Here is a 27,693-nt window from a genome sequence, read left to right on the forward strand (position 1 = left end):
GCTGGAACATTGGTATATTCGTGTTGCATGCTTTTGTAACAAAGGCCTGGTTTCATCTGGTAACCATTAAACAAGCAAGTTCGTCAGTGGAGCTTGATTTAAAGTTTCAACAAATTTCTCCTCAATTTTTTTAAGCTTATATGAACTGTGCCATTTAACAGCCTTTATAGTAGGACTGGGAAATGCGTAACAGCAATGCTTGGGATATTGGCAGCACATGCTATTCTTGTGATCAACCTTCCTAAATCATAGTGGGAGGTACAGTTAGCAAAGCGACATCTCTCTGGTCTGCAAAATCTTACACTCCTCATCACGGTTCAGTATGGCAAACCTCATGAGGAAAAATAGCAAGAAGTGTTGTACCTGTTAAATTGTGCAATGAGTCTCCCTGTGCCTTTTTATTATGGCTTAATTTGAGCCTAGCTCAACTCACCCCAGGAACTGTTTACAATAGCAGGATTGAGTCCTGAACTTATGAAAGAATAATAAAGGACTGGACCTTTGAGCATAGACTACAATCAATAAAACTGTAGTCTGCATTATACGAGTGCTAGCTGCCTATGTGTGCTATAAGCACAAACAATATTGGGACAACAGCCAGATTGGAACATGCCGTTTTCCCCTCTTCCCTCCCCATCCCCTTTTCCTCATGTGTCATGTCTTTTTTGTTTGTTTGTTTGTTTTTAGAATGTAAGCCTGAGGGCAGGGACTGTCTTCTGTACTGATTTATTGTAAGCTGCTCCGGGAGGCTTTTTGGCTGAGGTGCGGGATAAAAATACTCAAATAAATATTTCCAACTGCTTGGACTCAAGATGACCATGCACACCCAGACACCAGGGGGGAAAATGTAAATCAGGCTGAATAATGTGTATTTCACCAAGCTAAGTGCATCCCATCAATCATGTACTGGTGGCACTACCAAAGCCTTGATAAACTTCCGGGGTTTTTTACCCTCCCCCCAAAAAGGAAGGGCTGTCCCTCAGGGAATCTACCTTCCCACTGTCATTGTTATCATCCTCTTTCTCATCATTGCTTCTACCTACTTGCTTGCCAGGCAGACAACCAATGAACAAGTGGCATCTACTGCGCCTCCTTCTCACCACCGCTGTTGTCTAGGTCAGAGCAAGAGGCGGATGAGCCAGCAGGTTTGCAATGGAAAAAAGGAGGATCTGGTCCAGTGGTGGGGTTGTCTTGTCAGAGCAGGTCCCCAATCATCCCTACCCTTGATACCGGTCCTGCGTAACATACATAGTATACTTGATAAAGCTGTAAATTTTAAAAGTAGAACTTTTAGACGAATAGATACGTTGTTGTAAAAATAATATGAAGAGTTTATTTTTTAATCTGTTATAATTATCAACATACAAGTTGTTATAGGCACTTTGGGGGCATTGTGCACTTGGTTAATGGATATGTGATATCCTTCTCTTGTCTTTTTAGTATTTCACCTGTGGAACTAGAATAAAATGTTACTTTTTAAAAAGGTGGTTGGTCTTTCTCAGATATCTGAAAGGCTCTCTACCTCTGCCTTGTTGATGAATAGTCTCTCTTCTTGTTCTCTGACTATGGCAGGATCTACACTGCTGGTTTATAATGGCATTGACAACTGTTGGGGCCCATGACACATTCCACATACTGTTTCCAAGCTGCTTTCAAAGTGTTATATCCTGCTTGGTGTAGATCCTGCCATAAACAATGGGCAGATAGTTACAGTATGGTTAGTAGCAACATACCATATCTCCTGGTTTACAGAGGACAGTCCAATCTTTGCAGAGCTCTTATGGGACAGTCCTCTATTTAAAAGGCTCCTCCGTTTGAAGGACTGTCCAGTCAAAGTCTGGTTTAAAGATAAAGAAGGAAGAGCAGTGGCCTTGAAGTTGTCTATCAACAATTAGCCCGAGTCAACAGTAGACTGAGGAGGCACACAGGAAGTGTTTATGATGGGATGTATGCTACGATGAAAGAAATTGCACCTGCCAAACTTCTGCTGAGTAGCTATTAAAAGCCCATGCACTCACTTGGGGTCAGGAGTTGGCAATGCTAATGTGTATGTATATCTGCAGCAAGGAAAAAGCAGCAACAGCTATGTATCCAAGAAGGAAGCTGAAGTATCTGATTGCCACCAATCTCTCTTCAATAACATTCTTATAAAAATGCATGTCGCTGCCCACAGGCTTACAGTCTAAAAATACCCTCTCCCCATCTACACCCAACAAGAGAGAGAGATATGTGGAAATGTTGTCCTATTGCACTGGGGCTGATAATACTAGAATTAACATTTATTGGATTTTATGTAATTATAATAAATGCAGGCAAACAGCCCCCACAAAGACGCTTCCAATATAGCCAAACTGATATAAATACATTTTAAAAAAAACTCATAATCAATCATCATACACACAATTTAAAATATAAAACACTTCTGAAATACATTAAATTCAGGCCTGCCAGGCACCAAAATTATCACTTTTCAGTGCTAGATTAAAACTGCCCTCTACTCCAGGCATTTAATATTATTTAATGGCATATGGTGTGGCATTTATGCCAGTCATCTAAACAGGTCTAGTATTTCATTGAAACTGTTTTTAGTTGTCTAAACTGTTTTACATTTTGTATGTCTAAATATTTTTGCTGTATTTTTATTATTTTATGAATTGTTGCAAACCACCCAGAGAGCTTCAGTATTGGGCAGTATAGGAATAATAAGAATAAGAATAAGAATAAGAATAAGAATAATATCAGTCACCAGCATTACATCAAATTTTTTTACAAAAAACCTTCTGAAAGTAGGGGGCCTTGCTAGACGAGGCCTTAGCGCGCTGTGAGGCCTGGTTTCCCTGCTGTGCGTCCAGATGACGCACAGGGGAATCCGGGGTCAGGCCGCGCTGAAACCTCCCTTAACGCTCCATAAGCGAATTCGCTTATGGTGCGCCTTTTCCACAGCCCCGGCCTGAGGCCGGGGCTGCGGAACATCTAGCAAGCTTACTCGCGAGTAGCCGGGAAAAGCCACGGACTGGGCACAGCGCTCATACAAACACTGTGCCCATCGGGCCGGGGGGGGGAGGCCGGACCTGACAGGAGGGGGGGTAGAAGGCCGGGCACTGGGATGGCATCGGGGAGAGGGAGGGAGGGAGGGCGGCACGGGTATCGGGGACAGGGAGGGCGGGCACCGGGATGGCATCGGGGACAGGAAGGGAGGGTGGCACAGGCATCGGGGACAGGGAGGGCGGGCAGGGAAAGAGTGGGCAGGGAGGCATCGGGGATGGCAGGGAGGGATCAGGAGCGGGGGGGCTTAATTTTTAAAAAAAGGCACTTACCTTGTCCGGAGGCTTCGGGGCGCACATGGCCCCTTTAACAACAACAAAAAATGGCCGACGCTACAGGGCTTCCGGAGTTCCTGCGCGTCGTGCATGTAGGAGGCGAGGCGGCGCGCGCTAAAGTTAGCGCGCCGTCGCCCCGCCTTCCTGCCGGCTTATCCGGCATGGTCTAGTAAGGCCCTAGGTCTACCAAAATACAGCCACACCAACATCCAGAAAGCAGTCATACTTTTTTTTTTTTAAAAAAAAAAAAAAAAAGCTCAATAGTCAGGAAATTCCTGAATCAGTAAAAGACAGCATGACTTGGCAAAGCCGGTCATGTTCATCTAGAAAAAATGCCATGAACGAGATAAGAGAGAAAATAATGATGAATAAACGTAAGAAAGCAATATGACAGTGCTTCCATTGGACTGCACCAGGCACCGTGGCATCTGGGCCAGCAGAGGGAGCAGAAACAGCAATTCTGCTCTAACATACTGCCACTTGTCATTCTAATCAATCTGCAAATGGAGCTACAAACTCCCAATGTCCTTCAGGCAAACACACATGGAAACAGTCCAGCCAGTTATGCGCAGGTAAGATAAAGACTCAAGTTACAAAGCAAACTGCATCAGTTATAATGCTGTATTCCTAAATCTCCGAGAGTTTAAGATTATGGTAGGTAAGAATTAAGGGAGAGAGTGAATGAATGGTAAAGAAAGTTGTAGTTATCTGGTTTAACTGTTTTTATTCATGTATTTGCAGCTGTTCATGGATTTTATTCTGAAAATCAGATATGCTGGGAATCTTACATAGAATCACATCAGAAATTGTAACAAAGGGTCTGAACTTTCAAGCTGTGTGACCCTTTTAGATTTAAACATTACAGTTTGGCTTTTATTACCTTTATATCACTTGGTCGTATAATTATGTTTTCAGAGCAAATTAATATCATAGTTTGTTTAATTCTCATCTGGGTATTTAAAAACAAGGAAGTTTGTGTGGGTTTTTTTCATAGATTGTAAAAGAGCTTTTTGAAAAACAACATTTAAATGTAGCAAAACATTCAAATTTGGAATTCATGAGCAGAAATCCTGATTAACAAAAAAATAAGGACAGTGGTGTTTTGGTTTGTGTGAAAATGCAATGGCTATTCCAGAGCTATGCAAGGAAGAGCAGTACAGAAAAATGTTGTTGTTTTGAGCTGCTTTGGTTGTGGTTCCAGAAAAATAGGCAAGGCATCTGAGCCAGGGCTGACATGGGTTTACCCAATGTCCAGTAATGGAAGAAGTGTGATAGAGCTGGATGCCTTATATAAGCGCCCTTGGACATGTGCCTTTACTACTCCATTTACTATTGGTCTTCTACTGTCTTTGTAAACGTGGCTGATAAGTATTGCAGAGCAAGAACACCACTTTAGATGCATTAATTCTCTGTTGAGCCCAAAGGACGATCCCAGCTGACCTATATCAATAAGACCTTGGCCAAACCCTGAACTTCATGGTCTTATGGTGGTGGGTGGAAGACAGCCTTGCATTTGTTTGTCAACCCTGACTTTAAAATTAAAAAATCAGATCATGTGCAGTTTTGCATTTTAAACTCACTTAAATTAGTATTAATATTAGTATTTATTTCATTTCTATAGCTGAAGCGCTCTAGGTAATTCACAACAACTCATAGCCCCTTACTATAAAAATGGAATTTTCTGCTACTGCCTAGATCACCTGCTGCTCTCTGGGTAGCCCTTTGGGGCCCCAAAGCCCAGCCCTAGCTGCTATGAGCAGTAGCAGCAGAATCTTGACCTCTCTACCTTCTGCGAATTTGGCCCAGCCCCGACTTCCCCTCTGCCTTTTCTGGGCTCTCAGGCCCAAATCGGCTTGCTCCCTCATCAAACTTGCCTGTTTCGGCCATGCACGATCACTGAGTGCATACCGCTACCAAGGCCTAACACCGTGGCAAAGAATCCAACCCAGAAAACCAGTTCTTAAAGGCAGCTAGGGGTATCACATAGAGAGCCAGGATAGAGCAAGCCAGATATTTCAGAGCTGGAAATCAGGCAAGGCAGGAACTGGGGGAGGAACAAAGCTAAAATCCAGCAGACTTGGCAGAAATTTTTAAATTGGTTGTAAACATGAAGCCCAATAGGATGTGCATCATAAAGCAGATGGCTTTTTGCATTAATATTGAGCCTTAATGTGCTAATCCAAGGTTCTCAGAAACCCTAGACGCAAATCATCTTCCCTTTAACTTCCTCTTGACCCTTTCTCTGGCATGCTCCCTTCAGTTATCCCCTTCTCCAAACAAACTTTGTTTTCCCTTGATTCATGTCCAAAAATATTCTGGTTTTGATCTTTGTCAGCAACAAACAGTCCTCTGCACACACTTTTGTGTTATCTTTTCAAAAAGATCAAAAAGCTGCACAGGATTCAGCACCCCAAAACCACATGTGGTTCCTGCTGAGACATGGCCAAGTCTAGGATGGTATTCATTGAGGCCCATAATAATTGGGGCCTAGAACAGAAAGGTGTGGGGAGACACAAATTAAAACCTATTCCTCAGCCTAAATACATTTATTCAAGACCAAGCTTTACTGAATTCAGTCGTACTTGCTTCTTCACATGCCTAGACGCATAGCCTTGGAGTTGTTGTACAGCCAATCTGGAGACAGTTTGGCGTTAGATTGTAGTCTGAGATTTTTCAAACTGAATCAGATCCCTGAATGAATGCAACATGCAAATCTGTGTGAAGAACATTTTCAGTATCATTGCATCATTATCTCAATAACATTTTCCACTTCCCCTTGGGTGTTGGGTGCTATTGGCTTTGTATTGGAGGGAATTATATATGTGTGCTTTCAAATCAGTGAACCCCCTACTGGACTAAGGTGATATAGGCCCAAGTATTAATCTTACAATTTGAAATTTTATGCAGGAGAAACAGAGTGGTGGGTGGAGGGAGGCAGTGGTAAATAGTGCAACAATATATAGTTTCAGTTGCATATGCTTAGATTTAGTTATAGGCTGACAGTAAGGCATCGCAACTAGGAGGTTGTACCAAAGGTTTTACAGGAAAGGTGGGTTTTGATGAGGAATTTGAAAGGAGGGAGGTGGCATCACACAGGCATTTGGGAAGGCAGTTCCAGCAAGGGAGAAAGGGCAGAATTCTGAGGAAACAAATGACCTTAAGCTGGTGGAGGATGAAGGAGCTTTACCTCTATGGGAGGTAACAGCAGGCCCTGCCCAGCATCAATTAAGTACTACTGAGCTATCCTGCCTCCCTCCCCACTCTCAAGTAAACACAAGAGTCCCTGTGGCGCTCTCCTGTTCCTCACCTAAACTAAAGCTCAGGAGCCTCTCTCAAATTCTTAGGGTGACCAGATGACCTGGAAAACCCCGGAGACATCCGGAAAAATGGAGATCTCTGGGGCAACCGGGACTGGCCCCCATTTACCGGGGAAAAGGGCTGAAAGATGCGTTCCTGGACTTCCGGAAACACATCCTCCAGCCCCCGCCTGGAGAAGGCCGAAATTGGCCCTGGGGGGTGGGAGAGCTGGAAGACAGGTTCCCAAACTTCTGGGAACATGTCTCCCAGCCCCCGCCCCGGGCCACTCTAGCCTCCTCCTGCGCTGGAGCGATCGCGCCACTAGACTACAGAATCTCCTCCATTCACTGACCCACCAGCAACTTCTGGCAAGATGCAAGCTGACCAGTCCATCAGAAAGCCCCACTGCCAGAGAAAAACACCCGAGGGAAGATGAAAAGTGGGGCACATTCAGGTCAATCAATCCCAGTTTGAAAAGTCTTTTCTGCCCCCTAAAGGACAACTTACTATCATCTACAGTGACCCCTAAGCAGAAGGGCAGGGGAATAAGGGGCAACAGCTCTTCCCATGGCAGGATGGGGCTTATATATGTCGCTTTTCCTCCTCTCGTTTAAACTCTTGCAATGGCCAGAAAAAGCCCATCATCACAATGTTTCACACCCATTGTGCAGGAAAGAATAGGGTAAAACAGGACCAAGGGTAACCCAAAGCAGGGAGATGTATACCAAAAAAGAGGTTTAAAATAGGGGCTAAAATGTCACCCAAGCCACAGTGCTTTACAATCGTATTTGCATTATAGCCCTTCCATTTACAGTCCATTTTATACTTGTAATCACTGTTCTCTGCACACAAAAACTATCAACTCAGTGAAGGCCATTAAAAAGTGCCTCAAAAGCTGCTCCAGCCAAATAGTATGAAAGCATTACAGCTTTCAGTACTTGCTTTGGTGGGGAGAGGGGGAGGGTGTCTTTGATGGGATACAAAGCTTATGTTGGGTGGGTGGGTGTTTTTATGGTCCTAGAGATCCTACAAGAGGCTGAGTGACAGCACGGAGAATATGAACAAGCAAAGTAGAAGAAAATCTCTCTGTTTTCAAAGGGAAAATATGGTGCTTATATTTCATTATAATGGCCTTACAAGCATAAACCAAGCAATATATTAGTAACAGAGCAGAGTTGCCTTCTCAAGTGCGGGGAGAAAGGAGTCTGCTGTAACAGGGAGATTAATCACTGGGAAATATTAAGAGATTATGAGGAGAGATTAAAAGATTAAAGGGAAAGACGAAAGGAATCTAAATTTATACATTGTGTCCAGATGACAATATATAAGAGAGGAGAAATAGGTTTTCTGTGCACATAAATCACATGGCTGTGCAAACCAAGTAGTATTAACTATACAAAATCATACGAGGGACTATTAAATAGAAATGCAAGGCGTCATCATTCATTTGGATGTCTGAATGGAGCTTGAGGCATGAATGGCCCATTGAGTGAAGTGCTGAAAGATGTAATTAGCTCCTCTTTTCTTTACTTTGCAAGTAACTGGAGGTCCCAAATCCACTTGCTAGCTCACCACTAGGAAGTAAATCTTTTAATCTGTGGAGACAAGCCCAGCATGAGGTCAGAGAGAGCCTTCACCTTTCTTCAGCCTCAGGAGAAGGCCCAGAGCTCTCCCTGACCTTGCAACGAGCCACAGATGCTTTCCAAGAGTCTCCAAAGCTTTTGGAGTGTCCCAAGAACAACGTTTGGTCAAATTTGGATCCGAAGTTGTGGACCTAGTCTAGACATAACGACATGGAAATTAAGAAGGAAAGAAATGATGGTTAACCATACATCCAAAGTAGAAATTTTTAGCAAGTCTATTCACATAACTCAGCACATAAAAACATCAGTCCATTTTGGAATATGTCCAAAATAGCCGTCATGTGAATCGACCTCAAGGGTGTCTTTACATACCACAGTTTCCTAATGGATATAACTTTTGGGTCAAGAAATCACATGTATGCTGCTTGCATACTTTTATGTCTATTTAGCTGTGTGTACAGACATTGGGAAACTGTACCAATCGCAGCTAATGTGTGCCCTGAATGTGTCAAAATAGACACCTGATTACCCAACATGCTCAGTCCTCACATGTGACAATATAAAAGCTGACTTCCAACACAGAAATGTTATCCGTGCTCTTCTTTAGCTCCTGGTCATTTGGGGCTTTGCACAGGAGGACTTCCTAACAGGTTTTGCTGTTCAACTCCCATCTGTTTCCCACATTTCTAAATGGTTTGGGGCTCACAAGGATGCAGCACTGGCACTTTGTAATTAGCATGGATGCTGATGTCATTAGTACCACCTTCCCCTCATAATTCCCTATTCCCTCTGAGCTTAGCTGCGATCCTTCCAGTTGCTGGGAAGAAATGAATTTTCCCAGCAACAATATATTGCTCCCTGTTGTGATGTAAACTATTTTGAACTATTTTAATTAGACCCATTTGCTTTACAAAAGACCTGCTACTGGTGGAGATAAAACTACCAGAACTGGTTTGTTGATATGGCTCACAGCTGCCTGAATTTTGGGACTCTCCTTGAAGGCATAACTACAGAGAAGGTCAGGATGAACGCCACCATTTTAAAATTGAGCCCTACGCCACTGGTGTTTTGTTTTGCTTTGTTGAAATTTCACAATTGCTCTTTGAAGGTATCATTGTGAACCCCAAATGATTCTATGTGAGACCATAAGCCAGGCAACAAGTGGGTTTATGTGCAGCCTTCCCAATGTAGTGCCCTCCAGATGTGTTGGACTACAACTCCCATCATTCCCATGGGTGGGGATGATGAAAGTTGGAGTGCAACACATCTGAAGAGCACCAGGTTGGGAAAGGCTAGATTAGTGTTTCTTTTATAAGGTTTTAGTGGGGATAATTGTTTTCAAGCTGAAGGAAATCCCATATCTTTCCATGGGCATCATTATGCTTTTCTCTGCTGTTGCCTCTGTTGAATTATTAAATTGAACTTTATTGTTGGAGATAGCATTTCACCACAGTTGTTTAGCACCACACTATAAATTTTTTTGTCAGTAGCCGGTAAGTGCTCTGTGGCCACCTGACTACAAATACCAACAGAAAGAAAATGAAGCTCTGGCAAAAATGGCCTTGAATTTGGGCACATCCTGGAAATTCACATTATAAAATAAACATTTCTTTTTTTCAAGACTGCATGAGGCTTCCAAAGGAATGAGGGGAAAGGAGTCTTAGAACGGATGCTTTGAGTCATAAAATACAATACAAATAATTACATAGAAAACGGCTGTAGTTCAAATCACAAGATCTACCACTGCTGTGTTGTTTTTATTATTCCTAATTGTGCTGCTTTGATGGAGTTAGAATTTCTGCGAGTGAAGAAAATAATATGCTGAGTGGCCTTTTTCTTGTTTAGATAATGGTCCTAAGCTCTAAAGATGTAGATGGAACCAACCACACAACCACCAATATTCCAGCAACACAGTTTTAGGATATCCTTTCAGACCAGCAAATACCCATGACCTAACCAATAAGCTTCACATTTAATTTGAAGTAAATATTTTGCAAATTCTTCACACACATACACACAGGAAAAAATAATCTTTGGGGGAAGGAGATCTGTCATATTCCCAGATTCCCCATTCATTTTGCAAAGCCTTCAATAGCAGCACACTTAAAACTTATGGCACCATTCTATGGGTTGCGCCCTTTATGACTGTAAGCCCCCAAACTTGGGGGCTCACAAGCATCCTATGCAGGCCATGAGGGCCAGTGTAAGTGTCCTCCCACCTGCATTTTTCGCAAGATGGGCTTTTTTTTTTTTTTGCCTATCTAGTGAGGGGGAGAGAAGGAGACTGGCAGAGGCTCAGGGTAGCTTGGATCCTGGCTTCTCCGGTCTCCTCCCCTCCCTGCCCACTGAAATGCCCCTTCCCCCCCTCTCTGAGGTTGACTTCCTGGCCTCGGAAACCAGCCAGCATGGTTCTTTCCACGCTGGCTACAAGGGAGATGGGGAAAGTGGCTCAGTTCTCCGATTCCCACCCCCACCCCACCCTGTGTCCAGAGTGTTGTCTCCAGACTCAGATAGGGGAACCCAAACTATCCTATGTCCCCTCAGATGCTGTCTCGGGGCCATAGGCTTACTCCCTCCACGTCAAACTAGATAGGGCTAGATAAGACATGAAGGTGGCAGGTCATGTATTTAAACACAGAGCTGCTCCAAGCTCAAAGAATGAGGGGAGTCCGAGTGCCAAACTACATGGGACAATAATTGTGTGAATGCAATTAATCTGCAGGGATTTGTTTGTTTTTCTTAAATGTAACTAGCAGCTACAGGGATCCTGAGTAGGATCAGGACAGCAGGAGGTTTAGAAGGAGAGCTTAAACCCTTTTCCCCCTGCCATGGCCCGGACAAAAAGTATCCGCCTTCCCTCCACACATACATACATACACACACAGCTGTGATTTCATACAATCATAGAACAGTAGAGTTGGAAGGGGCCTATAAGGCCATTGAGTCCAACCCTTAAAGGCCAATCCACCTTAAAGCATTGGCATTGAGAGAGAACCCTTCCTGGCTTCCATCCAGTGATACAGCTATGTAAGTTTAGACCTTGGACTTAATGGTCTTACGGTTCCCTCTCCTTTTTATGGCCATGTGTATTATTTTTGTTGTAAAGCACACAGCTAACATTTCTCTTCCCCCACTCTGCCCAGCCACCATTCCATGCTTTACAAATGCTTCTACATTCCACATATGTTAAAATGTTTGCCAGCCCTAATAAAAGAAATACTCTGAGCAAGTGCATCTTAGCATTTTAAGCTCACTTAAATCATAGTATCACCCATGACTACAAGAATAAAAAAGTGTCAAGAATAAAAAAAGTGTTTGCTTCTGTATCAGCTGCCCTAAACTGTGGTGCCTGGAAGTCCAGTCCTAGATGCACCACTGCTTCCAGCTATTAGGAGCATTTGTTGTTTTGTGCTTTTGTTAAGCAAGCTTCTAGTCCTGAAAGCTATAAAGATATGCAAGAAGGCATGTGCTGCAATCTCAGGAACCAGAAGGACATCTGAATAAGGATCCCAGTGGTTGAGGATAGGACTTCAATACTCTTTAGTGCCCAGCCCTTTTGACTCACAAAGTCAAAATAAAGCAACATTACAGATTATACAAAAACAAGAGAAATTACATGTTTTTGCCTAACTCATACAGGAGCAGAAATCAGTTTTTCTGGGTGAAGAATATGAATTGCCTGGCACAAAATTGTATTTTAATTATGTTTTATTTATTTTTAGCACACACAGATCTCTGGATTATGAGTATGTCTCCATATACATACTCACTTTTAGTGGGCCTCGTGCTAGTTGTAAAATTGTTCTAAGATTTGTTTATTGGAGTAAGATTTTATGTATATGTATGGCTGTGTGATTGAGACACTTCGGCCCATTTTCAATTATGGTTTTCTTATCTTGTTTCATTTTCAGAACACTGATGTTTCACCCTCCTGGTGAATCGAAGACAGCCATTCTTTTCTTTTATGCGTGTACACTTCTCTGGGGTTACCCAACTTATGTCTTTTGGGTAAGGGCATCACAATGTGGTTCAAAGTGTGAATCTTTCGTGTCCAGAGTACCAGAACAAATCAAAATGGTTATCTTCTATGAAAGTCTTGAATCATATGCCAATATGTCAGTGCTATATATTTAACAGATTGACTTTTTCTTGCAAGGGAGGCAGTAAAATATGTGACTACTGCAATCACTTTTACATACATCTTTTGTTGAATCAAAATAAGAGCCTCTCTACATAAAATGTGGTGCAACCATATTTTCTCTCAGGAACTTAGAATGCAATACATTAAAGATGCATGGCGTCTTCCTAGCTTTTGGTGTTTCATGACTGAGCAAAGGATTTCTTTCACTGGATTGGAATAAGGGCACCATCCCACAAAAATGCAGTACATGCACATTTGTTCTCAGGAAGCTAGAATGCAATTGCGCAGATTCATGGTGTTCTTGTAGCTTCCTATGGCTCATCGTTGAACAAAATGCATTTTGGAATAGCCATTAACCTCCTCCTTTCAGACTGGGAAATATATTAGCAGGGGCATGCTGGGAATTGTACAGAGTGGCAAAGTAATATGGACACAGAAGAAGAGATATGTATTTTGTATTTTTAATTAAGTTGTAATTTGTGAAGGATTTTACTCTGAAAATCAGGGTATAGAGATGATTTGTTTATTTATTATTTATTGATTTACAATATTTCTATACTGCTCCCCATTCAAAATTTTGGAGTGGTGTACAAGATAAAATAAAATAAAAACAGAATAAAACACTTTAAAATAGTGTTTAAAAGAAGCAAAATGTACAGTGAACCGTGGCTGGTCATTAAGGAAAGGCTTCCTGGAATCATGACGTTTTCAGGAGGTGCCGAAAGGAATATAAAGTTGGTGCCTGCCTGACCTCCAGAGGCAGGGAATTCCATAGGAGGGGGGCTACCACCCTGAAGGCTCTTCCCCTGGTATACTCCAATTGGAGGATGGGTCTATGTGGAACCACCAAGAGCATGCCCTCGGACGACCTCAGTGACCAGGCAGGTTGGTAGGGGAGAAGGCGCTCTCTCAGGTATCCTGGTCCCAAGTTGTTTAGGACTTTGTACACAAGTACAAGAACCTTAAACCTGGCCCGGTAGCGAATAGGCAGCCAGTGCAGTTCCCTCAGCAGAGGAGTTACATGCTGGAAAGGGGCAGCTCCAGGCAACAACCAAGCTGCAGCATTCTGCACTAGCTCCCGCTTCTGGAGCAGCTTTAAGGGCAGCCCCACATAGAGCGCATTACAATGATGATGATGATGATGATATATACCACTAGCTATGGAAGTTAAAGAACTATGACAACAGGAAAATGTCACAATTATTCCATTAGTCATATCACCACATCAAAAACTATACAGAAAACTTTCAGAAACTATGCCTACCAAAATACATCCACACCAACATTCAGAAAGCAGCCATAATTAAAACATGTTCAATAGTCAGGAAATTTCTGAATCAGTAAAAGAAAGCATGATTTGGCAAAGCCCATCATGTCTGTCTAGAAAAACCACCACGAGTAAGAAAAGAGATGATGATGATGATGATGATGATGATGATGATGATGATGATGATAGCAGTATTTCTGGAAAAGAAAGGCAGAAATTGATATAATGTTACACCCTGATCCTAAACCTATCACTAAGAAGCAAGTCCCGTTGATTTCTGTGAACCATCCAAGTAACAGCACTTAAGAGTGAGATATGGTTGCTATGAGTGTGATAATAAAGTTGAATTATTGTGTGCATCACATCAATGCTGCATAATAAAGAAGAAAATGGTTATTTCAGGCCAATATATGTCAACTGTTAATTGGCCAACTTCCCAGATTATAGGCAATTCCCTTTGGTTTATAGAGAAGAAAGGAATATACAAAAAGAAATCTTTTATCTCAACTCATTCCCTGAAATGTAACCTCTCTTAGAAAGTTAATGGTGCTTATTATCTAGTGTGACATCAGATTGTTGCATTTCATCAATATCATGTTTATATTTAAATAAGCGATAGACATCTTTTAAAAGCTCATTTTAGTCATGGTCACATCATGGTGGATATCAGTTTCTCAGTGACCTTGGATGGTAGAAGCCTCTGTGTGTTCTGGCCTTTAATCAATACAATATGCATATAGTACACTATTGCGTTTAACATTACTGTTGCCTTTTTTATGGAAGGGGCCTGGCTTCATTGTTCAATCCTTGGTTCCATTTAAGTCAAAGGCACTTCTGTCATTGCCATCATTGGATCAGGATTGCATCTTTAATTCCTTAATCTGAACATAATTTTTAGTCGGCTGGCAGGAAGGTCACTGAACAAATGGAGGCATTTTATCCACACCAAACTAAACTGACAAACGAAACAGAAAACAGAGTTTAGAACATGGAGTTAGGAAAGGATTTTAGAATATTACTTCAAGTATTGTATTAACATTTTACTTTATCATATTTCATGAAAAGAGAAAAGGGAACATATTTGCATTTAATTACATTGACAAATACAGTTGCTTTAGTATAGGATAGATTTCCACACTGAGGTTTTTATATCATCAAGGCATTGAAATCTATATAATGATAATGATAATCCTATTTCTCATTAAATGAAATGTTTAAAATCCTTTGCATCCAGATTGAGAAGTTGCCTTTTTCCACAGAAAGTAGGAATATACTAGTAATCTCCCCTAAATGCCTCTGTACTGGCTTCCTGACTTGATTCTGCTTCTAGTCCCTGCTCCAGGGGTTGGCAACTCGAAGGCCAAAACATCTGGAGGGCCACAATGCCTATCAGCCCTAGCCAGCATAGCCAATGGTGAAGGATGGTGGGAGTTTTAGGCCTAAACATCTGAAGAACCACAAATTGTCCACCCTGCCTTACTCTTAAAGGTCTCCAACTCTCTTCCCCAAATAATCACCTGATTAACACTACTTGATGACAAGGTACTACCAATTTGACATGATGACTAAGGGTCAATTTAGCAGCAGGAGATCCCATGCAACTGGATCCCATGTTGTTTTGGTAATATCGGTAGAAAGGAAATAAATGGGATGGATGAATTATGCAACCACTAGCAACAATGATAGGAGAAGGAACCATATAAGTTTCCCAACCCATGTGATTCCCTCTGAGAAACATTACTGGAGCAGCTCTGTGGAAGCAGCTCATATCCACTTCAATAACATATGAATTGTACCTTTGTCATTTGAAGAGCTAGCATCCCAAACTGAACCTTAGTTTGAAAGGGAACTATATCTGCCACCTTTCAGTCCTAAGCAAAGTTGGACAGCTGCTGGACTCTTTGGACCCAACAGCCAACCACAAAACCAGCACTACCATCTTTGTTAGGGGAAGGCTATCAATGGCTACTAACCCTGATGGTTATGTGCTACCTCCAGTATCCGAGGCAGTAAGCCTGTGTGCACCAGTTGCTGGGGAACATGGGTGGGAGGGTGCTGTTGCACCTTCTCCTTCTTTTTTGGTCCCTGGTCGACAGCTGGGAGGCCACTATGTGAACACAGTGCTGGACTAAGTGGACTCTCAGTCTGATCCAGCATGGCTTTTCTTATGTTCTTATGTTCATATGAACATGTTTGGCCATAAAGCTACATTGTTCTCTATGGCCCCAGGAGCAGCTGGCTTGGTGGGAAACAAGCAAGCTGCTTCCTTCCTCAGAACCTGCTCATTTCTCAGAAACCTGCTGGTTCAGCAGAAGTGAACCACTACCACAGCTGCCCCTATTGTCATTCCCTCTCCTGTTGCTGCAAATACTACCAGTGGAGAGGACATGAGGAGTGATCCATGCAGCAGCTTCCTCAATAGACACCCTGAGGCCCAGGCTGCTGCTGCTCCCTACCCCCAGCACTGCCAAGGGAGAGGAGAGCTGAGAAGGAAAGAGCCCCAGGTCAGCCAGCCAGCCTAGCTCTGCAGTAGCCTTTTCTAACACATTTAAACCAGTTCATCCACCAGAAGGAGCTTGGTGGCGAACAGCTTAGTTTGTGTGTGCACATGTGTGCTTGTGTGAGAGAGCGTCATGCACGGCCAGCATGGTTGGGCATCTGTGGAAGGCCCACACTCCCTACAGGGATCCACAGACAAGAGCCCTCTGGATTCACCATTGCAACCTGTTTGTTCACCACTGACCCAGAAAATGGTGGTGATGAGAAGCAGCAGCAGCAGATGCCACATTGACTCTCTGCCAATCTAGCAAACAAGTGATAGCAATGGTGAGGAAGAGGACGAGAAGCAATAACAGCTGTTGACAAAGGCTGTGAGAAGGCAGATTCACTGAGGGAGGGGGCCTATTGAGAGTGTTTTGCCCAATGGTCCACAACAACTTGGAGATGACACTGGTGTCATGTGAGTTGTCTGTTCTGCATAAGCCTAAGCCGATAGGAGCCTTTTGCCTCCTCACACTCACCTTCTACTAAATAACTTTCCACCTCTTCAGCCTCTCTTTTTGTCAAGTCTCAATAGCCGCTCCTTCAGTTCTATCTCTCCCTTCACATCCACGATTGTGGTCTGGTCCCTAGTTGTTTTGCCCATCAAATGTAAATCGTACACCTAGGCAGAAACCAACGCGAGAACCAATGTTTTGTACAATCATTGGGATGATGTTTCAAAGTGAATGCCAGTGTATTAGATTGCACATTTTTATAATAGTTTTCTGTTTCAAAGGCACACATCTATTTTCATTTCACAGATTATGCCGTTATCTTTTAACACCTTGTGGAATGTTCATGCTACCTTCCTGCTTGGCAATGCACTGATGTGGTTGCTCTTCTTAAAAGCTTCTGTGATGAATCCCGGTTTCCTTCCTCAAGATACTGATGAATATTACAAGGCCATCAAACAGGTATATTCCTCATATATTTAACAACACACAAACACACACACACAGAGGCATAATCTACATGAAGCAGGATATTGTGCTATGAAAGCGGTATATAAAAGGCAGGAGCCACACTACTGCTTTATAGTGGTATTGAAGTGCACTGATAACTGTTAGGGCCCATTGGCACATACCATTTACCGCTTTCATACCACTTTCATACCACTATATCCTGCTTGGTGTGGCGTTTTATATATCGCTTTCATGCCACTTTAATAGTGAAATATCCTGCTTGGTGTAGATTAGGCCACACAGTACCAATCAATTCTGCCACTGAAGTGAAATCACACTTCTTTTATTGGCATTTTGATGCATGCCTAACTTTGCACGATAAGAAAATCCAGTTAAATCACAGTTAAATTAGCGAAGAAGTGCCTGGAAACTGAGGCTGCAATCCAACTCAGCAAGACTTCCTTCTGAGTAGACATGTATAGGATTGCATCACTCCGATCTGGTGTTTCACACATCTAAGGAGTCATATTTTGATAAACTGTAAACAGAGAAATGAGTGGTAAAAATCATTTTGATGATCATGGTATGTATGAACTCTCCTTCTTTGCTGGCCATAGTGGGGTTGGAAGGCAATTTGTTTGGATCCCAAAGCCATGTATTGGATGACCACTGCTAAATTGCTTTCTTAATTTGAGTAAATAAATAGTAAATACTCCATCATTTTGATTCAGTTAATTGACCACAGTAGTACAGCTGCAGTCACGAGAGATGAGAGGTTGCCATTCAACAACTTACAAGTTCAGCCTTAGGGTCTGAATGAACTAATAACTTATTCCAGAAAGTGCATTACTAGATGATTCATACCTTGAGCATCACCCCATGAATTGCCAACTTTTAGTTATATATTCAATCTATTACTATTTTTATTGGGCTTCTTTAGTTTAATGAGAAATCGCATTGCCTTATTGTGGCTTTGCTTCCCGCTTCCCTTGTGCAATTGCAGTGGGCTGCATTACACAGGCAGAGAGGGGAGACCACATGGTCTATAATTGAAAACTTCCCTTCCTCTCAGTGCTCATAGCACAATGGAACAGTGCCCTCTAGTGAGTACTTTGTATCACAACTTTGGCTGCACACAGTAGGAAATCCCACAATATTTCAGAAGAATCGGGATATCCAAGGGTTTTTTTAGAACGGAATAACCAGGAGAATGTGCAGGAGACCTGCATTGTTGTCAAAAGGACTCGCAAACTTCCATAAGTGGCCAGTCATGAGCGTGCTTTATTTCTTTCATGTAAAGAGATTCTATCAGCCTAGACTGGTTGTGTAGTTGGTGACGCAAACTTCTGTGCATTCCACAACTAATTATCTTTCAGACGTGCTGGTAAGTGCACAGTAAGTCTATGTAAGAGTTAATCTAGTAAAGCGCTCACTACTTGCTTGCACAACTTCCTGATACATTTATCCTGGATAGGGATAGAACTTGTGCAAGTTCCCCTTCAAACATTACACTGAGAGCAAGAACAGGACCTACATCGCCTGGCTGTCCAAAATGATGCTGTAACCCAAAGCACATTCCCAAAAGTAGTCCTTAGATTCTGTCCTTGCATTTTAGATTCCATCCTGGGTATATCTTTTTTTAAAAAAACACAGGTGGATTACCTTAATTACTGGGAAGAGGGCAAAATCCTGTTGAACAGATTATGTCATATGTGTCATCTTGTGAAGCCTCTTCGAGCTAAGCATTGTCATGTCATCAACCGCTGTGTGGCTGGTTTTGATCACTATTGTCCTTTTATCTACAACAGCGTGGGATACAGGAACAGGTACTACAAGATGCTATTTTTTGCAATATCTAAAATCCTTGCTTGTCTTTTTAGAAGTCATTTGTAACTAGAGTTCTTTTTCATGCATGGCAACAACATCATCAGAATGCAATGCTGATATCTCTCACCATAAACATGTGGCTCAACACATACATATCAGATATGGAATGACATACTTAAATACTGTATGGGGTTGGACTCGATGGCCTTATTGGCCCCTTCCAACTCTACTATTCTATGATTCTATGATACTGGAATTTTGTTTGTAGTTTTATCATAAATACCAATTCTGGCACTTAAACGGATTTAAATTTTAAACATTACAGATACAACTGTAATGGTTCCCTCCCCCATGTATTTCTGTAGATGAGAAAATTGTCAGTAGCATACTAGAGGTCCAAGAATTCAATGAGGAAACCATGACAGATAGCATAAAACCAGGCTAAGGGTCTATTGATAGCCTATATTGTCAATCTGTATACTTTGCCATGGGAGCTGGCCTTCAGTTCTTAGTGTATGTGCATCCTGTGTCACGCAAATGACATTTCCTCAGAGAATAGGAATTCCCATCCTGTACCACCTGTGCTACACCCCACCCTTCTTAAGGGCCCATGGATGAAAGGTGGCTCTGAACACTGCTAGGGTGGCCATGTGTCCTATATTATTTGAATGGACGCTCTTTGGACTGTCCAGGGACAGTTCTCTATTTTGAACATGTCTTCTATTTGAAGGTTTGTCCAGTCCAGGCCCAGTTTACAGATAAAGAATTCTAAGAAGGGAAAACAAGGTTCTCGAAGTTGCCATCAATATTTAGCATCTGGATGGCAGACTGAGCACAGGCACTCAACTCACCTGGTCACAGTCTTCCCTGTTATGGTGAGATATGTTTAATTACTATTTAAATTATAGCAATCCTTTCTAAATTTACATGTCTCCATATAAATTAGCACATGCACACACTATGCAAACATGTCCTCTTTTCAGCGGTGGAGAAGGTAAGGCAATTCCTCTTTTATGGCAATGTGTAAGTGGCCAACCTAGAGCATACTCTGCTTGCTTATTGTGAGGTGCGGGGGGGGGGGGATTCTGATGAATAAAAAACCAAATTGTGATATAGCAGGAACTAAGGGACTAAACTAACATAGAAACTGAGTGAATTCATCACATTCCTTGCATGTATGAGAGGCTGTACCAAGTCTTGACTAAATTCTGTAAAGCAAGGATGGGCATCTTGTGGCCCTCCAGATGTTTTGGCCTAAAACTCCCATCATCCCTCACCATCAGCTATACTAGTTATGGCTGATGGGAGTCGTGAGCCGAATCATCTGGACAGTCACAAGTTGCCCATCTCTGGTGCAAAGGCTTATAAGACTCGTTAGCTTGCAGAAGCATTGGGTTTTTTTCTGTTTTGTTTTATTCTAGGCCATATTTTGTAGGATTCATCGCTACTATGTGCCTGAACTCTGTAGCTGGGATATATCTATGCTGGAATTGGTTTAATGTCATGGGGCATAGCATTTTCATTGGGATCGGATTTCTCTTTCTCTGTGTCATTGCAGTGATTTCAGGAATGATGTCTTCAATGTGCGTATGTATCTTTGGGCAAGCGGGGGGGTGGGGAGTTTAGCCTTTTTTATATCAGGGTTTCTCAAGTATTGCCAAACTGTACTTAAGACCAAAATTGTTTTTTAGTACCAGCTACTATACTAAAGACCATTGGGTGCATATATTCAAAAGATCATTGGGTGCATGTAGGTCCTTCAAAATCATATAGAGACCAGCTGCTAGTCTGTGGCCAGCTAGTCAGGTGCATATGCTGTCCTGCTGTAAATGTCTTTCTAAATATTTGACAGTTCAGACTGAAAATGTAGTTCTGTGTATTGAGGGCTGTGGCCGCTGCACACAACCATCTGGCAACACCTGAGGTTCCAAGGGCAGAATTTCCAAGAAGATTTCGCATGGGGTTCTCGTAACCGAGAAAAAGCAAAGGCAATGACCGCCAAGGTCAGGGGTTGGCAACGTGGCACCTGTTGGCACCAGTGTGCCCTCAGACAGCTTCCTTGGCCTAACCTCTCACACTTATTTTAATTAACAAATTTTCTTACCAGCCATTGGGATTGTTTCAAAGCAAAGTGAGGGCCTCCAACTGCTGCCGTTTTCATTTCCCACGAATGCCTCTGGGCCAGATGTGGGGCTCAGAGACACCCTTAGGAAATGGAGAGGTCAGGGGGCTGCAGGCTGATGCTTTCACCTGCAGTGCTCCCATTTTGTGGTGGCACCCAGGACAGTTTCTCAAATTGTCAAATGTGCCCATGGGTCCAAAAAGGTTGTTTACCTCTGGCCAAGGTGGTAACACAGCACTTACCCTTATCCCAGACTGCATATAGGCAAAGCAAAAGAAACCACTGTGAAGTATGCTTTAAGGCCCTCACAAGGACGACTACAAAAAACCAAAACTACTTTGCGGGGGTGGGTAGAAAAAGAAGGGTATTTCGTTGGCCTTTGGCACTTCCAATTAATACAAATATGGCAGGAAACATAGTCACTTCTACTGTACACAATGCATATAGCATACTGTCTAGGGTAGTTATTGTGGGAAGCAGCTACTCAGGGGTGCCCATATCTCACACTGAGAACCTCAAGGTTGTGGTAGTTCAAAAGCTAGTGTTCATTTACGAACTATTTATGAATTACCCCAAGAATCTAACCTATCGGCACCATTGGTGCTTCCAGACAGATAGATCCTAGCACTACCAATCAAATTGTATCGTGCAGTTATTCTGGCATTTCTTGACAATTTTTTTCTGGTAAGTAAATTGTGAGTGAAGGAGGTGAGACAATAAAGAGACGACAGTATGGATTGAAAATCAGGCCACATTTATTAAATTTCACGTGCAAAGGGGGATTCCTGGAGCGGCCACTCCACTATGCCAGCACTAGTTAGTCAATGTAATCAGGCAAAACATTCTTTGCTTGCTGGATGGGATTTACACAGTGGGACTTACTTCTGAGCAAGTATGCATCAGATTACACTACACAAATGTGTATATAATACTGCTTATTAAATGGTTATTGTTTTTAACACATCAGTTGACAGCACAATCCTGTCTACTCAGAAGTAAGTCTCTTTGAGTTCCCTGGAGCTTACTCCCAGGTAAGTGCGTATAGGACTGCATCTTTAGTAATTTAAAATAAAAAGAAATTTAAGCAGAAAGGAGTGTTGTACTCTTTTCTGCCCTCCAGTGGACATATCAGGTTGGATTCTTATATATGCATTACATCTATTATATGCATTACATCTATGTTTCTTTAGAGTTTCTACGTACTGCCTGAGACAATAACTTCCACTTATTATTTACTTATTATAGAAATGCCAGAAGTGCTCATTAACCTCACTAGCTTTGTCATGGAGATGGTGATTTTCTCCCTCCCTTCTTGTCAATAACACAGGATGCTGATGTGAGAAAGGCTATACTGGGACCAGGAGCTGAATTTGTACAGAACTGTTAATGCCCTCTAGCGTCTCTTTACTGAAAATCCAACAAGTTAAAAATAGTTTCGTCAACGAGATTTTAGTGCACTATTTTTAACTGGCTGATTTCAAGTGGGAATTTGAATCCCACAGTCTGCATTAATATGAGTCATACAGCAAATAAAACAATAGCAGACTTGCTGGGAAATACAATCCAATTGCATAAGAGTAAGTTTCAATGGAAATTTGACAAACTCACTGGATATATGGTATTTTATAGTCTGGTATCAGAGATTCCAAGTCCCTGTGCCTTGATAAGCAGATATTAACATGGTGCTAGAATCCAAAGTAATATTGAACATGACGTAAATAGTACAACTGATGATAGAAAGCATTAAGATGTGTATATATCATTTTAAACTAGTAAACAGACTTGGTTTTTCTGGGTGGGAAGAACCCTTACATAGATACAGCAGCTGTCAAACAGCTGAACACATTGCACCCGCCCTGTCTGACTGGCATCAGGTGCATCCTTCTAGCCTCTTAACAGAGCGGTCTCTTCACTCTGTTCCCTGAAAAGGGTTGCCCCACAGCAGTTTGGAGGGGGCAGGCTCTTCCAGCTTCAAACTGTATGGCCTGCAAATCTGTGCTGATTTGGGAGGTCTGCTCCTCGTGGCTGAAGATGTTACTGCAGTCTTCAACCACATGGACATATCCAGCACATTAAAATGTATTAAAATTAATTAGTGTGCTTTAAAAACAAAATAATCCCTAGGTGCATGCCCCTAGGCTCCCTTTAGTATGCACGCCAAGTTTCACAGCCATGGAGCTATGGCGGTGATGGATGGACAGATCTGACAGATAGATGGACAGACACACATCCTCTTTTATTATTATTGATAAGGAGTGTTAGGATTTCTATCACCTGATGACAGGATATTTAGATATTGTAGAATGTATGCTCAGTGGTAGAGGATACATTCTACTACTAAGCTAGGATCTTTGCCCAAACCTACCGCTCTCAGCCCATATTGTAGAACTGCAGGGTCCAGAACTAGGAGCTTAGATGTCTGTATGCTGCTGCCCCATAGGATAGAATCATAGAATAGTAGAGTTGGAAGGGGCCTATAAGGCCATTGAGTCCAACCCCCTGCTCAATGCAGGAATCCACCCAAAAGCATACCTGACAAATGGTTGTCCAGCTGCCTCTTGAATGCCTCTAGTGCGGGAGAACTCACAACCTCCCTAGGTAACTGGTCCCATTGTCGTACTGCTCTAACAGTCAGGAAGTTTTGCCTGTTGTCCAGCCAGAATCTGGCTTCCTGTAACTTCAGCCTGTTATTCCGTGTCCACTAGACCACTAGTTTCCAGATGCTGGCATACTGATAGGAAAATTACAAATAATTTGCATTCATGCTTCCAAGAGATCATCCACAATCATGAGCACTAGAATGCACAGGAAGGGAGGTTGATATAAAACATGGGCATTGAACCTCCTTGAGCCTGAGAGCCCAATTCAACTTCAGAGAAGCTTTCAGGGGCTGCATTCCAGTGGGGGGCATGGCCAAGGGTAAATAATGTGGAGCAGTATTACCATAATACTGGCATGTTTTAGCTTAAAGCTCTTATTGCCATTAACCGAGCCTTAGGGGAGACAGTTCAGCTTTTCACATGGGGAAAATAACATGCAAATGCTGGGGAACCACCAAAGTGGAAGGGGAGTGAGACCAGGAGAAGAGGATTGCCTTCTGGGGAACTCCAGAGAGCCAGATTGGGACTCCAAGCATGCTGAATTTTGCCCATGGGCCTGTGGTTCAACACCCTTAATGTAAAGCATAGGCCCTAAATTGATTTCAAAGGCATGTGGTTCAATACATAACACAAAACAAAGAGAACTAAAGAATATTGAAACACTTGTTTGTGAGATTCCTATAGGCATAGTTCCTCATGGACTGAACCCAGAACTTCGACTACTCTCTTCATCCTTCCTGAACCATTGCTTGTCTACACTTGATAGATGATCAGTGGTCAGGTTTGTTTGTTTGTTTTTGCTAGTGTCCCAACTATCTCAAGCTTGCTTCTGCAAAACTTGCCAAATTGTCTCTGAACTGCTCATATCTGGTACACTCAGCCCAGTCCACGCTCCTTATTCTAGTGCAGTCCTGGATCTACCTTCACTAGCTTTCTCAATTCATTGATTAATAGCTGAGTTCATATTGTTCCTTGGCGTAGACATAACCTTTCTGTCACTGATCCTTCTTTGCTATTAACTATCTTGAGTGACCTTAAATTCTACAGATGTGATCCTTAATCCAGTACACTGAAACACTCAGGCCTAATCTACACCAAGCAGGATATTGCACTATGAAAGCAGTATGAAAGCAATATATGAAAGGCAGGAGCCACACTACTGCTTTATGGTGGTATTGAAGTGCACTGACAACTGTTAAGGCCCATTGACACATACCATATACCGCTTTCATACTGCTATATCCTGCTTGGTGTGGCTCCTGCCTTTTATATATCGCTTCCATAGTGCAATATCCTGCTTGGTGTAGATTAGGCCTCAGTCTTCTGTTGCCGCTGATCCCAGGACCTCAAGTAGAGTTGAAGAGGTTATATGCAAATCATGTGTTTCTAATAATAATGAATTAGAATCATAGAATTGTTGAGTTGGAAAGGACTACAAGGGTCATCTAGCCCCTTCTGCAATGTGCAGGAAAACCAATTAAATGATCCATGAGAGGTGGCTGTCCAGCCTCTGTTACAAACCTCCAGTGATGCTTTCGTAACAATGCGGCTTTTGATGGTAATCATAATTGCAATGCGAACAGATTATATGAGAAATTAAACAAAGGATTTTTTCTCTTTAAAGGTATATATGGCAGCAGTCAACTTAACTACCACTGAGTGTCTCAAACCCACAAAATACACTTATCTCTTCAACAATCAAGGGGAGTTCTTCAATCCATTTGATAGAGGAATTATACTAAACTTTATGGAATTCTTCCATGTCATCAGGCCTCTAACTGAAAATGAACTGAAAACAGCAGAGCTGACTTTAGTCTAAAGACTACAGAAGATTTCTGTGTACTATACCAAGACATCAAGACCTCACTTACTTGGGACTTATCAAATTGTTAGCATTTGGTGGATAACCTGTCCCCAGCCATCCTTGCATCTGGTGGGAAAGAATCTAACATGCTGTATTGCTTGATGGAAACCTTTTCAAGTGCATAGAATGTGACTGGCCTTTGAGCATGTACACATTGACTGGGTTTGGATGACACAATAATCAACTGTAGGTTAAATAGTCAAGGGTTGGTTATTGTGTCATCTGTTGGGACTTTTTTCACACCACGGCTAGTTATTCGGCCAAAATAACCAATACAAATAACCAAGGCTGTCCAGAGTTAATTATTTGAACAACCGTTGGTTATTGTGTCATGTGTTGGACACCGTTGACGATTTCGTCAGACATAATTCATTATTTTTGGCGACTACAGAGTCCCCTGGCAAGAGTGACCAAGCAACAGCTGCCGCTCTAGTCCAGCCGCCAGAACTCACAGTTGCAGATGGGATACCAGCGGGAGGACTGGGGCGGAGAAAGAATGCAGGGCATGTGTCAGTCAAACACAACATTGACAAATAGTCAACTTGACTCTGGCCTTAATCCACACCACAGTTGATTATAATCATGTTGTGTGGGGACTACCCCAATAATCAACCATGGACTTGACTATTAACCCACTATTGACTATTGTGTTGTCCAAACACAGCCATTGTGGATCTATACATGGAAGAAACTGGGAGGTTTCCCCACCTCATCTCCACATAGTAGAGTGACAGATATACACATTGGTTTAAAAATGCATTTTTCAACCACTTAATTAGCATTTAGAGCAAGCTTATAATAAAACAATTACAACAATCTGTACAAGATAAAAATCCTACACGAAACACAACAAATGCCAGCTTAAGGGTAGCTTGATTCATTTAAATGCATAGACCATAACAGAGACATCTGAACGATATAGAATTCACTTTTATTGTATAATTTAATTGTTGGTTATTAGCAATTTCTTTTTTATCTTTCTTTGCAGTCAAGAAAAAAGGGCAGTAATGAACATTGCACATGACTGGAACTTCACATAGAGACACCACACCATATATTTTCAAACAGTCACTTGCTTTGAAATGCTTGTTTCAATCTTGTATGATATTAAATGTTAAATATATGCATAGTCTATCTCTTCAGAGATAATGATGGAGTAATAACAAATCTAATTGATATGGTATGCAAGTTGTATTGCATGAAATGAAATTTTCATTGAAAGCCTAGACACTCTCAATTAAAAACCTAAACATTACACTGAAAATTTGTATTTCTGTTGAACACTAGGTGGTGCTGGCTTACTTTAAAAACACATGCACACTGAAGCTGATGGAAAACCTTGTTTCAAACATAATAAAAGGGAGTCATTTTTAGTTTGTCACATGTGCAGTCAGCCTTCTAAGTGATTAGTGATGTCTAACTTTATAACAAGTTGATCAAAGTTATGCAACTTGATCCTATGCGTATTTACTCTGAAATAAACTCCACTGACTTAGCTAGACCTAAGGTTTATCCTGGGATCGTCCCGGGGTCATCCCTGCCTGCTCCTGGGATATCCTGTGTGTCATTTACATGAACAGGGATGACCCTGGGACGATCCCAGGATAAACCTTAGGCCTAGCTAAGGCCTTAAATTGGACTATGTAGCCTAATAGCACCAGCCTCTGCATATTTATTCAAATTTCAATGGGGCTTACTTTCCAGTAACTATGCATAGGGTTGCAGCTTTACAGCACAGAAGTAAGTCCCTTTGAATTCAATGATGTTTACTCCCAGGTAAGTATATATAGAATTTCAGTTTTAGTTGCTGTTTTGGTCCTGCATAGGGTGACCATATGGAAAGGAGGACAAGTCTCCTGTATCTTAAACAGCTGTATAGAAAAGGGAATTTCAGCAGATGTCATTTGTATGTATGCAGCACCTGGTGAAATTCCCTCTTAAAGCTGCAGGAGCCCTGCCCTCTTTTGTATCTGGTCAAAAAGGAGGAGGAGAATGAAGTCAGCCAATCGCCTGCCTTACCTCAATTCACGCCATAGCTTTAAACAAATGTCTCCCTGACCAGATGACTACAAATACGGGCATTGTGTCCAGGCAGGAGAAAAATTGATTTAAAGCTATGGAGCACATTCAGGTAGGGTGGTGGAAGGGGCTAGATTTGTTATTCACCCCATGTGCTCCATTTTGTATAAAGAGTCAAGGCTACCTTCATGGATGGAAGCCTCCATTGGT

General features: G+C 42.1%; 1 protein-coding gene across 1 annotated transcript in view; it reads left to right on the forward strand.

Moving 5' to 3' along the window:
• LOC134405049 (uncharacterized) overlaps nt 1–25,419 on the forward strand; it is a 45,627-nt gene extending 20,208 nt beyond the window's left edge. The window contains exons 2-6 of the mRNA XM_063136113.1: nt 12,112–12,208; nt 16,911–17,063; nt 18,705–18,877; nt 20,300–20,465; nt 25,225–25,419. Coding sequence (XP_062992183.1) covers nt 12,112–12,208; nt 16,911–17,063; nt 18,705–18,877; nt 20,300–20,465; nt 25,225–25,419 — 784 coding nt within the window. The remainder of the gene's footprint in view (nt 1–12,111; nt 12,209–16,910; nt 17,064–18,704; nt 18,878–20,299; nt 20,466–25,224) is intronic.
• The last annotated feature ends 2,274 nt before the right edge of the window (nt 25,420–27,693 follow it).

Source organism: Elgaria multicarinata, chromosome 10 (genome assembly GCF_023053635.1).
Source record: "Elgaria multicarinata webbii isolate HBS135686 ecotype San Diego chromosome 10, rElgMul1.1.pri, whole genome shotgun sequence".
In the NCBI taxonomy this organism is placed as follows: domain Eukaryota; kingdom Metazoa; phylum Chordata; class Lepidosauria; order Squamata; family Anguidae; genus Elgaria; species Elgaria multicarinata.